The sequence below is a fragment of the Eubalaena glacialis genome, chromosome 9 (assembly GCF_028564815.1).
Source record: "Eubalaena glacialis isolate mEubGla1 chromosome 9, mEubGla1.1.hap2.+ XY, whole genome shotgun sequence".
Lineage (NCBI taxonomy): Eukaryota > Metazoa > Chordata > Mammalia > Artiodactyla > Balaenidae > Eubalaena > Eubalaena glacialis.
In genome coordinates, this window is record NC_083724.1 from 3093203 (window position 1) to 3107621 (window position 14419).

The 14419-nt window shown below is 58.6% G+C and overlaps 1 protein-coding gene across 5 annotated transcripts in view; it reads right to left on the reverse strand.

The window, feature by feature from the left end:
* Positions 1-1809: 1809 nt before the first annotated feature.
* Positions 1810-14419, reverse strand: part of SARDH (sarcosine dehydrogenase) — a 64030-nt gene continuing 51420 nt past the window's right edge. For all 5 annotated transcript variants that reach the window (XM_061199627.1, XM_061199625.1, XM_061199628.1 and 2 more), the window contains 4 exons: positions 8727-8889; positions 7995-8163; positions 5666-5801; positions 1810-3229 (listed from right to left, as the gene is read on the reverse strand). In XM_061199627.1, coding sequence (XP_061055610.1) covers positions 3104-3229; positions 5666-5801; positions 7995-8163; positions 8727-8889 — 594 coding nt within the window. In that variant the 3' untranslated portion in view covers positions 1810-3103. The remainder of the gene's footprint in view (positions 3230-5665; positions 5802-7994; positions 8164-8726; positions 8890-14419) is intronic.

The following is a 14419-nucleotide window of genomic DNA, read 5'->3' on the forward strand; positions in this document are numbered from 1 at the left end:
GCCTTCCAGCACTGCCACGGGCCCCTGAACCCCTGGAGTGGCTGTCAGGTGAGGAACATTGGCAGGCCGCCTGAAAGGCCGCCTGGCACCCCTGGCGACTGCACCCAGCCCCGTGGCCATGCTCGGTGAGGCCTCTCCCGGCCACAGCGTCCACGCCTCCCCACGGCCCACTGGATGCCCCATTGTCTCCCGCTCGTGTAGTGGGGCAAGGACCTTGGGAGGAGTGAGGGTCTTGCCAGGGTCTCAGGGATTCCGCCTGGTGGACCCTCTTCAAGTTCACTCTGCGTGACCCTGAGCCAGATGGCTCAGTGCCTTCCTCTCCAGCAGTGACCTGGGCAGGTCGTTCTGGCCGCCCAAGGGAAGCGCTTTGTCCCACGGGGTGGGGATGAGCTGGGCGCTCGGCCCATCCAGGCCAGATGGTGCTTTTGTCGGGCAGGGAGGGTCCCCGGCAGGCAGAAGCTCCACTAGGGTGTCCTCAAGTGGAGGCAGAGCGAGGGAGCCCAGGGGCTGTGTCCCCACTGCCCCCTTGCAGGTGGGGTGGCTGAAGCCCAGATGGGTAAACACTCCCCAGGCCACGTGGCAGGCCAGGCTCACCCCAGGACCTCAGCACGTGACGGGCTTGTCGTCCACAATCACTCAAATCTATCCCCAGCTCCTCTCCTTTGCCGAATGCTTTTGCTGCCCCTCTTACCAGCTATTCTGGAGGGAGGTGGGCCCCATGCCAGCTCCGTGTATATAAGGTGCCTGGGCATCGAGCGGGCTGCAAGTTGCCTGGGGATTCCACTGCCAGGGCCCTTGGTCCTCACTGAGGAGAGGGGCAACTCGTTCCCGCCAGCCACACAGAGACCAGAGGTGGGGTGCCAGCAGCTCTGATGCAAATGCCCTTGCTGGGGGCAGGGGTCTGGGCCCCCTGTGGTCCCTAACCACCTGCCAGGCTGACAGACAGGAGCTAGTGAGAGAGTCGGGGCCTTCACCGTCCTGGGCCCCTGCAGGAGGCTCGGAGCTCCCGGGACGGCTGGAGCCGCACGCAGGTTGAGTCTGAGGGCACGGGGGCTGGTGGGGGGCACCCTTCTCCTGTGTCTTGATATGCAGCCAAGCTCAGTACTCAGAGCCACGGTGAGGACCACAGTGCTCATTCCGTCCAGAAAAGCCTTCCAAAATAGATGCAACAGGGTGTGTCCGGAATGGGATTAGGAAGGACGGGCTGAGGTCACTGGCTCGGAGGGGAGGGTGATGTGTTCTAGCCCTAAGCGACCAGGCAGCCTGCTGAGGGCCAGGCCGTGGCCTAGACCTTCCCGAGCTGCGGGATCAAGCAGGTGAGCTGGGGGGCGGCCCATGACAGCCTCTCTCATGTCGGTGACCCAGTCCCCTTTCCAGAGGGCCCAGAGCTATTTCTCCCCAGCAGAGGAACAAACACAAACAGGGAGGGCGAGAGTGAACGTTTGTGTTTCTGGGTTCAGCCCCTGAGGAAGGAGTCGGGCTGGAACCTGGGCCTGACCTCCCTCGTCCCAAGCCTCCCCCCAGGGACGGCTGTGGAATGAACACGTGCACACGCCCCATCCAGAGGTCCATGGCCAAACCACAGGGCCCGGGGAAGCAGCCCAGGCCATCTGGGAAGCCAGCTACCCTCCTCTCCTCCTCTGGCCCTACGGGGTCCACTCAGGGTTCCCCAGGCCCGTCTGTGAGCAGGGGGTGGCTGCAGGCGTTCCTTTGCCAGAGGCTTGGGAAAGACAGAGGTCCCCGCCCCCCAGCTTGCGGTCTGGCGAGGGGGCCAAATTATCTCTACAAAGGTCATCCGAAACTCAAACGTCTTCCCATGGCCTTGACTTTATTAGCCTGACCTGTTCCGGCCCCGTCCGCAGTGGGGCTGTGTGGTGTGTGCGCCTCTGAGAGCAGCCTGGGCCCTGCAGGGACTGCCTGCACCTCAGTCACCGCGTGGCTTCCTGCCTGTGTCTGCGGCAGCCTTGTCCTCCGTGTCCCCTGAGCGTCTGCCACCCCTGCTCCCCACGGGGCCGGGCTCGCTGGGGCACAGCCGCATGGTGCAGCTTTGTGGGAGCTGCCCGGGCCCTGGGCTGGCCCGCACCCCGGCAGGGAGGCAGGGCTCCTGCTAATGCACGGAGGACAGTTCTGGAAGCCCCACGAAGGGAGCGGGGGACTCACCCCCTTTCAAGGGCCTGCGCGAGGCCCATCCCCAGGGGGCCGGAAGAGTGGGAGACCAGGACCAGAGCTCAGTCCTAATCAAAGAGTAAGGACAGAGGCCACCCAGGCAGGAGGATTCTGCCAGGTTCTCACCCAGCAGCATGCCTTCCTCTCCAGACCTAGAGAGCGAGGGGCTCTCGGGGAAACCAAGCCAGGAGAGGGAGCTTCTGCACAGGTGAGGGACGTGCTGATCTGATATCCTCCCACCCCTGCTTCTGGCACCGATTTCAGGGCTGGGAACTCTCAGGAGGTTTTCCCGTGGGAAGAACTGAGAGGTCAAGGCAGGAAGAGCTTGTTTTCTGGATCCACCCCCCACCCTTCCTGGGACCTGGGAAACAGACCATTCTGCTAACCTTGACCTCAGGGACCGTGCCAGTCTGGCACGCACGCTCTCTGCCTTCCCTACTGCGCCTGAGGCAGACAGTACTAATCAATCCCCACACTGTCCCCAGTTCCAGACACACCTTACAACTCTCCAAGGCTGCTCTGGGCAGCCTGCCAGTCAGGAATAGGAACCCAGGGTAAAGCTCTCTGCCTCCCTGCTTTGACACGGGCCTTATCGAGTGTTGCCTAAGTGCCTTCTCAGAAGCTCTCAAGGGCTACAGGCATGGTCCCTGAGCCTAAGGGGTTACGGGTGGCTTTTTTAGGGTGTGGGTGGACTCGAGACCACCCTTTGGTCAGTGACCACAGAACAGGCCTTCTGGGTCCTCTTTCCACCCTCTCAGTTTGCATCTGTTTGGGGGGGATGGTTCGCAGGCCTCGACTGAGGGCAGGGGGAGCCCAAGTTCTGGCCAGGGTCAGCGTCCTGGGACCCAGGGTGGCAGGGGCCCCTGGGAGTGGACGGTGTGGGACGGGACGGCAGGTCGCTGGCCTCCGGATCGGCTGAGGCCCTGCCCCTGGCCCCTCAGTAGATCCCCTTCATCCTCTTGTTGTCGGGATCGAAGGGAGACTTGAGGTAAGCCTGGGCCGGGTAGGTAACCCCCATCCTCTCCAGGGCGTACTCTCCACTCTTCACGAAGTCCAGTGAGACCTAGTAGCAGAAGAGGAGGGGCCTTGGTCACTCGTTACCCAGTGGGTGCTGGGCTCACGCTACCTGCCTCTTGGGACGGGGCTAGCCGTCTCGGCCTCACGCCCCTCCTGCGGGCAAACCCATCGCTGTGCTGAGGGTCTTCCCTGAGCCGAGGAGCTGCCCTGAGCAGGTAGATTCCAGGTCCCTGTGCCCCCGAGTTCGACTTGAGCACCTGGGGTCCAGCAGAGCCGAGGTCTGGCAGTCAGTGAGATTTCTCCCGCGGGGCAGCACCCCTCCACCCTGGAACTGCAGGTCCCTGGGAACCGCAGCACGGCCTGGACACGCAGGGCAGTGGCGGGCAGAGGCGGAGTGGGCTGGCCCAGCGCGGGATCCCGTTCTCCTGGTGCAGAGAATACACCCAGGGCCGGGCCTCACGGAGGGGTTCTGCTCGGGTTGTTCAATGACCTCTCTCGGCAGCTCAGGGTTGGACGGAAAAAATACCCCAAACAGACGAGGCTTTTTATGTGACCGCAGTGTTGGAACGAAGCGGCTTCTAGACCAGGCTTCTGAGCCGTGGTGGGCACTGGCCGGGCTCAAAGCTCCATGCTGCCCCCACTGGGCCCAGAGGCAGGTGGCAGAGACCACTGGTGCCTTCAGACGTCTGAAGGACTGGCTTGCCCAGAGCTAGGGCGTAGTCCTTACTAATAAACACCCCGGAGGCCACCAATTCTGCCCCCACATCCAGAGCCTTTCCTTTCAAGGGCAGTTTTCCTATTTTACGAAGGAGTCTTGGTTATCCCGCTGCTGTGCTGGTAAATGTTTAACAACCAGCTCTCAAGGGAGGGGAAGGGGTTGGGGGATGGGGGAGGCCTGATTGTGGCATTTGCCCATTTCCATGGTATAAACACACTGGACATCCCTGATGGCGGGGTTGGGAAGAGGTGGACACAGTCGGCTCTTACAAGCCAGCCTGAGCCGGCCCTGGCCCTGCACTGGTCAAACCCGGGTACCCTGGGCCACCTGTCTGGGTAGTGTATAAGTGTTCCTTCCTCGGTCACATTAATTAGAAACCCAACCTGACCAAACAGAAAAAGCAAGAATTATTGTTCTCTGAAAGAAGAGGTGACTAGACCTGCACCCACCCCTACCCTTGCATGGGGCAAATGGACACAGAGCTTCAGCTGGGACCCAGGGCTCCATATCTGGGGTGTCAGAGAGTCCTTTGTCACCGCAAATCGTCATCACCAGCCATGGCAACCCCTTCATCAAAACTGTGCTTATTAAGGCTCCACTCAGAGCAGAGATCTATAGACAGCCCTGTGAGGCAGGTGGGAATAATCTGTCCCCATTTTACAGATGAGGAAACCGAGGCTCAGAGAGACGCCCTTGTCCGAGGTCGCCAGGCCAGTCCAGGGCAGAGCGCCAAAGCTACTGAGGCCGAGCCTGTGTCCTGAGCCTCCCAGCCCACTGCGGATGCAGCCTCCTCAGACAGCACCGCAGCCTGGCTCCTTCCCCCTTGGGTCTGCCATCAGGCCTGGCCCACCCCTGCACCTCTGCCAGGGCTGGTCTGACTCACTCCTCCTGCCCCCTCCATGCTGCTGCTTCCAAGTGCCTCCCCCAACCTGGAGCCTCAGTGGGGGTAGGTGGGGGGCTGCATCCCAGAGACTGTTGGGGCAGGGGAGGCCGCAAGGCCCAGCTGGATGGGCATCCCTGCCCCGACGTCAGAGCCTCTCGGGGCCTCTTTCTCCACCGTCAGGAGGCTGGTGCACGACTCCAGGGAAGCAAGCAGGTGAAGCCATAAAGGTGCCACCGATGACAATGAGCTCCCCCCACCACTCGCGTCACACCATCCAGCCAGCCCGGCATGAGCTTCACACCCCTCCCAGGGCTCAGACACCTGGAGGCCCTCTAAGGGCCCTCGCTCTGCCCTCACTCCCCTGCCAGTATGGACGGCGGCATCCGTGCTCGGTGGGGGATTATTTGGGTTTACAAATGATTGTTTGGGCAAAATGTTTAGATTTTCTCCACCCAGAACAAGCTGCCCCTTCTGTCTCATTGCCAAGTTTCCCAAATGTGCCTGCGCGCGTGTGTGTCTGTGTGCACGTGTGCCAGTACGTGTGCGCACATGCGGGTATACGCGTGTGTACACGGATGTGTGTGCACACAACCGTTTGCACGCACACGGGGTCTCCAGCTCCAGGGAGCAGAGGGGGTTAGCCCAGCCCAGAGCCTCTTCTTGACCAGGAGAAGCTTGGAGCTTCCAAAATCAGATTCTTTCGGAGAGAAAATATGGAAAGAGCTCCAACTCTACCCAGGGACACAGCCCCATCAGTCAGTCCCCTCACTGTGCTCTGGTCCCCGCACGCCCAGCACACTCGGGGTGGGGGGCAGGGGTGCCGGTGCGGAGCCTGAGAGGACCCGGGGCTCCCGGTGGCAGTGCTGGGGAGTGGGACTCACCGGCCCGCCGCTGGGGTCCCGGATGTAGCCGTAGGCCAGGGTCTTGTCGATGGTGAACCCAAAGTCGGCCCTCCGGACGTGGCCCACCACCTGGCCGTTTCTCCAGATGGCCTCCAGGCCGAACATGGGCACTTTCCTGGAAGAAGCAATAGACGGCTGGGACCCCAGAGTCCCCGGAGGGGAAACTCCTGTGCTTTGCCTGGTCGAGGAGAGAGAGGCCGCGCCCACCAGACCACGGGCTCCACGCCGCAGGGCTGGTCTGCTATGAGCCCCCGTGCCCAGCGCCTGGCCCCCGGGGATGCCACGGCACAGGCTCTGAGCAAATAAATGAATGAACAGAAAACACCAGAACCGGGATCGGACTTTCGTGTCTCTAGGGACAGGCCCCACAGATTTGGAAGAGGCCCATCTTGAGATTTCTTTTCCATTTGACTTCTGATCAGTTTAAAACCGTCATACGACTTGTTTTACTCGGATGGGTCTCCTTTTTCTGCAGTGTGCTGCATCAATTATTAAAAGTGCTTTTCTGTATCACACGTAAGGCACGATGCTTGCTGTAAACGTTTTGAAAATTCAAAGTAGAAAACAAAGAGAAGATTAAACCACAGTCACAGAAACGCCAGCACCGGATCGTCTGGTGCAGATCTTGGCAGACGTGCCCCTCCTGTGCGTCGCGCCTGCGAGGACTGTGCAGGGCCCCGGGGAGGCAGCGAGCGCCGCGTGGCCCCGTGGGTCCCCGGGGCGGGTGCTGAGGACCATGCCCGGCGGCGAGTGGGGCACAGCTGGGCCTGGCTACGGTAACTGGAACTGAGTGAACCCTACACTGAGGAAAAGAGCCTGGACAGGGTGCCGCCCAGTTCAGAGACCAGGAGGAAAAGGTCTGGGCCCCACGGGTCCAGCGGATGAGGGTGGGACGGAAGGAGGCTTTGTAAGCACGTTCTTGTCTCCTTTGGTCTCACCCAGTCTTACTGGGGCGCCACGTCCATGGCCTCAGAGAGGCCACCTGCCTCGCCCAGGGCCCCAGAGCAAAAGCCGCGGGAGTTCTCTGTAACTCCCCAGCCGGCGCCCGGGCCGGGTCTCTCCTCAGGCCTGGGACCGGCCAGGCCACGGCACTGGATTCTGCCGCCCGGCAGGGAACCCCCGAGCGGGGCGAGCCGGGCCGTGACCGGTGCTGCCTGAAGTTGCGGGCACTTCCTGGAGGGCCAGGCGGCAGAAGGCCTCGGAGGACCCCTGCTCTGTCTGCACCCCAAACCAGAGCTGAGCTGCTCCCCGGGAGATGGACAAGGAATCAGGCGGAGAGGCGGCCTGATGGGAACCCAGGGAGAAGCCGTAGGACGATGACAACCCCAGCTCCGCTCTCTCTCCGCCCCCCTCCCCTGGGCACTCTCAACACTTGCTTTGAAGGTTCCAAATCTGGGAGAAGTGGCACCCTTGACGGCTGGCTGTCAGCTCCAAATCAACGAAGCCCAGAGACACCTGCCGCCCTGGAGACGGTTGCTACTCAGACTCCGTGTCACACCATCTATGTCTTCCAGTGCCAGCACCCGGGAGCCAGGGACAATGTGGGCTCAGCTCCGAGCACGTAAGGGCGACACGCTCAAAAGCCGCCCCGGGGGAGGTGGGGGAGAAGGGATCAGGCCCCTCCACAGGGCTCTCCTTCCACCTCTGCCACGTGCCCGGGCGAGAGCCACTCTGCCCCTTGGCCCCCATGGTCTCCATCTGTAAGTGGGGCTGGTGGCCCCAGCTTGGCCCTTCCCTCCACGGTCCCCCTCCCGGGCTGTGGGGAGGCTCTAATGAGGACACAGTGGGACGTGGCAGCACCGTGACGGGCAGCCAGCTCGAGGCCCTCGGTCTGGAGCCTCCCACAGAGCTGGCTTGTGTTGGCAAGGCCTTTCACTCTTAAAATCTGTGTTTGAGGGAATTCCCTAGTGGTCCAGTGGTAAGGACTCTGCATAGTCACTGCTGAGAGCGTGGGTTCAATCCCTGGTTGGGGAACTAAGGCACTGCCAGCCGCATGGCGTGGCCAAAATAAAATAAAATCTGCGTCTGATGAGCGCTGCCCTCTTTACTCCCTGCTGACCAGCACCGGTCCTGGGCCTGGTTTGCACCCTGCCCGGCCCTGGCGGGATCTGAGTTTGCAGCGTTGGCTTCGGAGTCAGGCCCGGCATGGACCCAGCCTCCTCACCTGTAACGGGGCTGCGGTGGGAGTTCTGGGAGAGGGTGCCTGGCCCGTGGGGAGCGTCACACCAGGCGGCTCGGGAGGAGGAACCCAGAAGCCTGCTTGTCTGCGGCAGTCACTTCTGGCAGCCCTGGCCCCAGGGGTACTCACTCGTCCACGGTGAAGCCCACCAGGCGCCGGCAGAGGCCCTTGGGCTGCTGCTTCTCCAGGGCCTCGCGCCCCAGGAAGGGGATGGCGGACTTGAGCTTGCAGGTGAAGGCCAAACCCGCTTCCAGGGGGCTGTCGTCAGGCCGCAGGTCGGCGTGCCAGTGCCGGTAGCCTGGGTGGGGAGACGACGGGGTCAGCGCCAGCAGAGGCAGACACACGCCCTTCGCAAGACGCACGTGGGCGCCTGCCCCAGCCCACATGCCCACCCTAGAAACTCCGTGACCTGGGCTTCCTGGGGCGGAGGGCATCCTCGATCGTAGGAGGTCCACTGGACGAGCCCCCCTCAGCACTGCAGCACCTGTGCCGTCAGGCTGGGGGCCCTGGGGAGGGGGCTGTGAAGGGGCAGCACTGAGGGCCCCTTCCCGCTCCGATGTTCTCCAGCTCTCTCCGGGAAACTTGGCGCTACATCCAAATCCAGCTCTGGCCCCCGCCCGCCCTTACCTGGGAGAGCACCCCTCCCCCCAAGAGTGCTGATGTCAGAGATGCCAGCACCATCCCCGGGCCTGCATGGAGGACCCGGTTTGTGGGGGGTTTGGGGAGACGGCAAAGGTTGGGGGAAGGGGGAGCACAGTGGGGCTGGAAGGAGCACGGGGCCAGAGGTGGGGGTAACAGCCTCTCTGCCTCCAGTGAACGTGGCTCAGGCAGCCCACCGTGGTGTCCAGACCCTGCACACACCTTTCTCGATGCTCAGGGAGTCGATGGCCCGGTACCCGGCATTGACGAGGCCGTGCTTGGCCCCTGCTGCCATCACAGCTTGGTACACGGGCAGGCAGGACGGCCTCGGGATGTGCAGCTCCCAGCCCAGCTCCCCAACGAAGGACAGCCTCATGGCCCGGACCTGGGGGACAAGTCACAGCTCAGACGTGGGCCAGGGTCAGACAACTGAGGTCAAGGTCCAGCCACCACTTACTGGTGGACACTTCCTACCGTCACCATTATTAGCCGGCCCTGGGCCCAGGCCACTGGCCTCTGGCCCCAAGAAATGGGGTGTCCTGAGGAGAGTCCTCAGGAGCACTCTGGAAATCTTTTTTTTTTTAAATAAGTTTACTGATTGATTGATTGATTTTTGGCTGCGTTGGGTCTTCGTTACTGCGCACGGGCTTTCTCTTGTTGCGGCGAGTGGAGGCTACTCTTCATTGCGGTGCGTGGGCTTCTCATTGCAGTGGCTTCTCTTGTTGCGGAGCACAGGCTCTAGGCGCGCGGGCTTCAGTAGTTGTGGCACGCGGGCTCAGTAGTTGTGGCTCGCGGGCTCTAGAGCACAGGCTCAGTAGTTGTGGCGCATGGGCTTAGTTGCTCCGTGGCATGTGGGATCTGCCCGGACCAGGGCTTGAACCCGTGTCCCCTGCATTGACAGGCAGATTCTTAACCACTGCGCCACCAGGGAAGTCCCTGGAAATCTTTAAAAGGAAGGGGTGTCATCGTTGGGGGGGGAGAAAGTGGACATGTGGTTCCCAGGCCACAGCTCTTCTCCTAAGTGACTGTAGGAGTGCCCTTGGGCCTCTGTAACCAATGACTACAAACCTGGGGGCTTAAAACCACAGAAGTGTGCTCTCTCCCAGTTCTGGAGGCCCGAAGTCCAAAAGCAAGGTGTGGGCAGGGCCACGCTCCCTCTGGAGGCCCCAGGGGAGGGTCCCTCCTGCCTCTTCCGGCTCCTGGAGGCCCCAGGCGCTCCTGGCTGTGTCATCCCGACCTCTGGCTCAGTCTCCTCCGTGTCTGTGTCTCCTCGTCTCCATCAGGACACTTGCCGTTGGGATGAGCCCCACCCTAAGCCAGGATGGTCTCATCCTGAGATCCTTTGCCTTAATCACAACTGCAGAGACCCTATTTCCAAGGTCCCATTCCCAGGTCCAGGGTGGGGACTTGGACGTCTCTTTTGGGGGCCACCATTCAATCACTGCAGTGACTTGGGCAAGCCTCTTGGCCTCCCTTTGGCCTCGATTTCCTTGTCTATAAGTGGGGTCAGGGGCCTGGCTTTGTCTGTCTTAGGAAGCTCTGGTGTGGGTCCACGAAGAAGAATGGTGTCAGCCGCACGGCTCGTGAGTTGCGGTGGACGCACTTGGCGGGTTCAGAGGCGTCGAGAGGGGAACAGCCGGGCGTCGGGCGAGTATTCTGATCGCCCCCTTGTCTGGTGGGCCTCAGTCAAGTGCTGGGATCTGAAGACAGACACAGGCTCTGCCCCCCAGGCCTCGAGTCTTAGAAGGACTTAGCCAGAAGCCCAAGACAGCTTTACGGCTACCAGGCCCTGGGTGGGCACATGCCGGGGAGGAAGGACCCTGCTGGGAGGGACGGACCAGGCTGGAATCTTGAGCAGAGTTTGCTATCTCGGATGGGCCTGCCAGGCAAGTGGAAGCTGGAGCAGGTTTGGGAGGGCGGGAACAGGAGAGAAGGGCCGGCTGGTGGGGCTGGAAGGGCCTTGTCATCCGGCTGCGGACATTTGACTGTGAAAGTCAAGGGTTGTGTCCCACAGGCCAGGAAAGGGACCATGGGCCCCCAAACCCCACGGAAGTGACAGTGCTGTTTATGGAGTGTCCATGGGCAAAGCTCTTCATGTACGTTGCTTCATCGGACGCTTCTCACCCCACGCGGTGATGGGGACCGCTGTGAAAAATGTCCAGGGGATGATGCAGAAACAGGGGCTCCCTGCCTGGCCCGATCACACACAGCGCTGACTTGGGGACAGCTGGTCTCTGGGCACGTGTGTCCCTCACCACTGTGTACCGGGCCAGCAGCCACATGGAGGCCACAACCAGGATGGGGGGATGCCTGGCCCGGTAGCCTGACTTTTCCTGCACGGCTGGTTTGGTGGCACATCACTTACACACCCAGCACCTGGCGGCGGCTTCCGGCCTTCGGGCAAATCCTTGAACCCTCAGCGTCCCCATGTGCAAGGCCCAAGCATGGGACTGTCCAGCTCACAAAAGGGCCAGGGAGGGTGCAGCAAGTCACAGAGCTCACGGAGACGGAGGACCTGATCCCATTACTGTTCTGAGCCCAAAGGGCTGGCCAGTGCAGCTCCTGCCAGGATAATACCTGAGCAGCAGGAGAGCGGGGGCCGCTCTGCCGACCACGGAACCAGCGCCTTATAAATCTGACACTTCAATCACACTGCCGCCGAGGGGCTGGATTCAGGAAGCTTTTGAAACAGCACAAATTTGCTCTGAGTTGCCATTTGCCCGGGCCTCTCAAAAAACTCAAAATTGACACAGAAAATGTACTGTTGACATTTCCCTGCTCCCCTGCCTTGTCAACGGGCTTCTAATTTTAGACAGCCCACGGAGGAGCTCAGGGCTCAAAGCCAATCTCATTTTGAACAGGAAAAAAATCATTTTTAAAGCTCACCCATTCACGGACCCAGGATCGCCGGTCTTATCAGACATACAGCCCCCCAGTTAAGTCAGGCTCTTGAATGAATTCACGGGTGGGATGGAGCTACCCCCAGCCCCTTCCCCAGCTCCCAGGAGCCCGGCGAGGCCAGGAGGCTGGCTGGTCTCCATCATACCCCAGCACGCAGACGGGCTGAATTAATACTTCCTGAGTGAAGGGGGAAAACAGGTGCAGAGGGACAGACCTCTGCTTTCTGGCAAAGTGAGGGGAAGGGTTTGGGGATTCCTAGGTGACTTTCTAAGTTGCCAGCATCATTGGTTCTTGAGACATCTCGTGTTTTTTTCTCCACTGAAACAGTGGAGTTGGGGGAGGTCTCATTTCTTCTGAGAGAGGACACGTACCGAAGGGAAAGGCCGAAAATGAGGACGTCTGGAACATGGGCTCAGTGTCAGCCAGACCCACAGGCTGGCCTCTCCCAGCCTCAGGGTCCCCATCTGATAAATGGGGTGAGCATCAAGTTCATGGGAAGCTGGTGCCTGGCTGACTGTTGATCTGACAGTCAACGTGGGCTTGGACGGACTTTAGAAAGCAAGCCCCAAACTGAGGCAAACTCCCCTTCAAAACAGCCCCACACTGCTCTGGGAACCATGGGCAGTGGATGGGGCCACAGAATTGTGGAAGGTCATCAGGAAGGGCCTTAAACCAGGTTTCTGTTTAAACCCTTTTCAGACCCCAAAGACTTCCCCGATACTGTTAGAACCAACAAACCAAGTCAGCAAGGTTGCAGGATATAAAATCAACATGCAAAACCGGCTGCATTTCTATACCCTAACAATGGACAATCTGAGCAGGGAATTAGAAAAATATGTTTATAATCACATCAAAAAAACTAAAATCCCGAGGAAGAAACATAACCACGGTGGTGAAAGACTTGCACGCTGAGAACTATAAAACATTGCCTGAAGAAATGAAAGTTCTTTCATTACACAAATAAATGGAAAGACATCTCGTGTCCTCAAGATATCAATGCTACCCAAACGATCTACAGATTCAATACAATCTCTATCAAAATCCCAGTGGCATTTTTTTTTGCAGAAATAGAAAAATTCACCCTAACAGTCATATGGGTGACCTCGAATAGCCAAACAATCTTGGAAAAGGACAAGGCTGAAGGACTCACTTCCTGATTTCAAAAGTTATTACAAAGCTACCACATCAAAACAGCGTGGTACGGCATAAAATCAGACAAACAAATCAACGGAATAGAAAAGAGAGCCCAGAAATAAACCCTCATGTAAATGCCCAGTGACCTTTAACAAGGGATCCAAGACTGTTCCGTGGGGAAAGGACAGTCTCTTCAACAAATAGTGATGGAAAAACTGAACTTTTTCTTACACCATATATAAACAATAACTCAAACTGGATTAAAGACCTAAATGTGAGACCTCAGACTGCAAAAACCCCTAGAAGAAAACATAGAGGAAAAATTCGTGACACTGGACTTGGCAGTGATTTCTCGAATATGACACCAAAAGCACAGGCAACAAAAAGCAAAAATAATTAAATGGGACTCCAGCAAATGTAAAAATTTCTGTGCATCAAAGGACACAACCAACCGTGAGAAGGCAACCTACAGAATGGGAGAAAACATTTACAAATCATGTATCCGATAAAGGGTTAATATCCAGACTATATAAAGAACTCCTACAACTCAACAAAAACAAAACAACCTGATTAAGAAATGAATTAAGAACTTGAATAGACATTTCACCAAAGATGATATACAAATGGCCAACAAGCATATGAAAAGATGGGCAATATCACTAAACATTAGAGAAATGAAAACCACAATGAAATATGATTTCGAACCCATTAGCATGGCTCCTATTTAAAAGAAAACACAGAAAATAATCAGTGTTGGCGAGAATGTGAAGGAATTGGAACACTTGGGCACAGTTGGGGGGAATGTAAAATGGTGTAACTGTTAGGAAAAACAGTATGGTGATTCCTCAAAAAATTAAAAATAGAACTACCATATGTCCAGCAATCCCACTTCTGGGTACATATGCAAAAGAACTGAAGGGTAGAGAAGGAGCTGGTCTGGTCATGTGCGTCCCGGGCCACAAGCATCCTGTTATCGGCAGACAAACTTAGCTCTGGAAATAAACGCTGGAACAGGACCTTGTGTGAGGCCCTGCTGGGAGCAATGCCCTTTTCTGCTTGGCCCAGCTGGGGTGACCACTCAGGAATCAACAGGGCTTGGCCAGTGCCCATCTTTGCAGTGGCCAGTGTGCTTCTGGCCGGCTGGCCCACAGAGGAAGAAATTGCTTCTAAAGCCAGCAAGAGCCACCTGCCAGCTGGGCCCCCTGGGAGGCTCAGACTCCTGGGCTGTGGAACGGAGACCCTAGAGGACCCCTGAGTGAGAAGAGATCCTGCTGGGGTGGGGAGGCAGACCCGCCAAGCCCCAAACACCTGGGTGAACATCATTACTTCTATGCAATGCTTCTCCATTCCAAATTGGCTCAAGGACCCTCTCCTTTTGGAAGGTTCTGGGTTTCAGACCCCTCCACCAGGACATGTGGGGCCCTGTAGAAAGTTCTGCGGGATGCTACGGGTCCCCAAGGGTGAGAGGATTCTCCCCTCTGCCCATCACCTGTTTCATTCAGGCCACTAGGGTGGCAACTGAGATGGTCAGCAGGGCGTGGTGTGGGAGAGTTTTCCCATCCTGAGGCCGAGAAGTGTCCCCATCAGCCTGGGCTGCAGCAGGCTTAAGGCTTATCTGCCCCGTAAGGACAAGGTTGGAATCCGGAACACGAGTCACGAGATGCCTCTGAGCCTCAACCCGGGGCTCTGCACACAGTGCGTGGTCAGTAATGTCTGTGGTCCCACACGGGGTCACCTGCCCCAGACACAGATGGCAAGCCCAGCAAGATGAAGCTTCTAGCTACCCATTCCACAAACACCTGTGCTCACACATCCCATGGGGCCCTGGCACGGCCCCAGGCTCTGGACCCTCCACAGTACTCAGGATGCTGCCTGGTCCT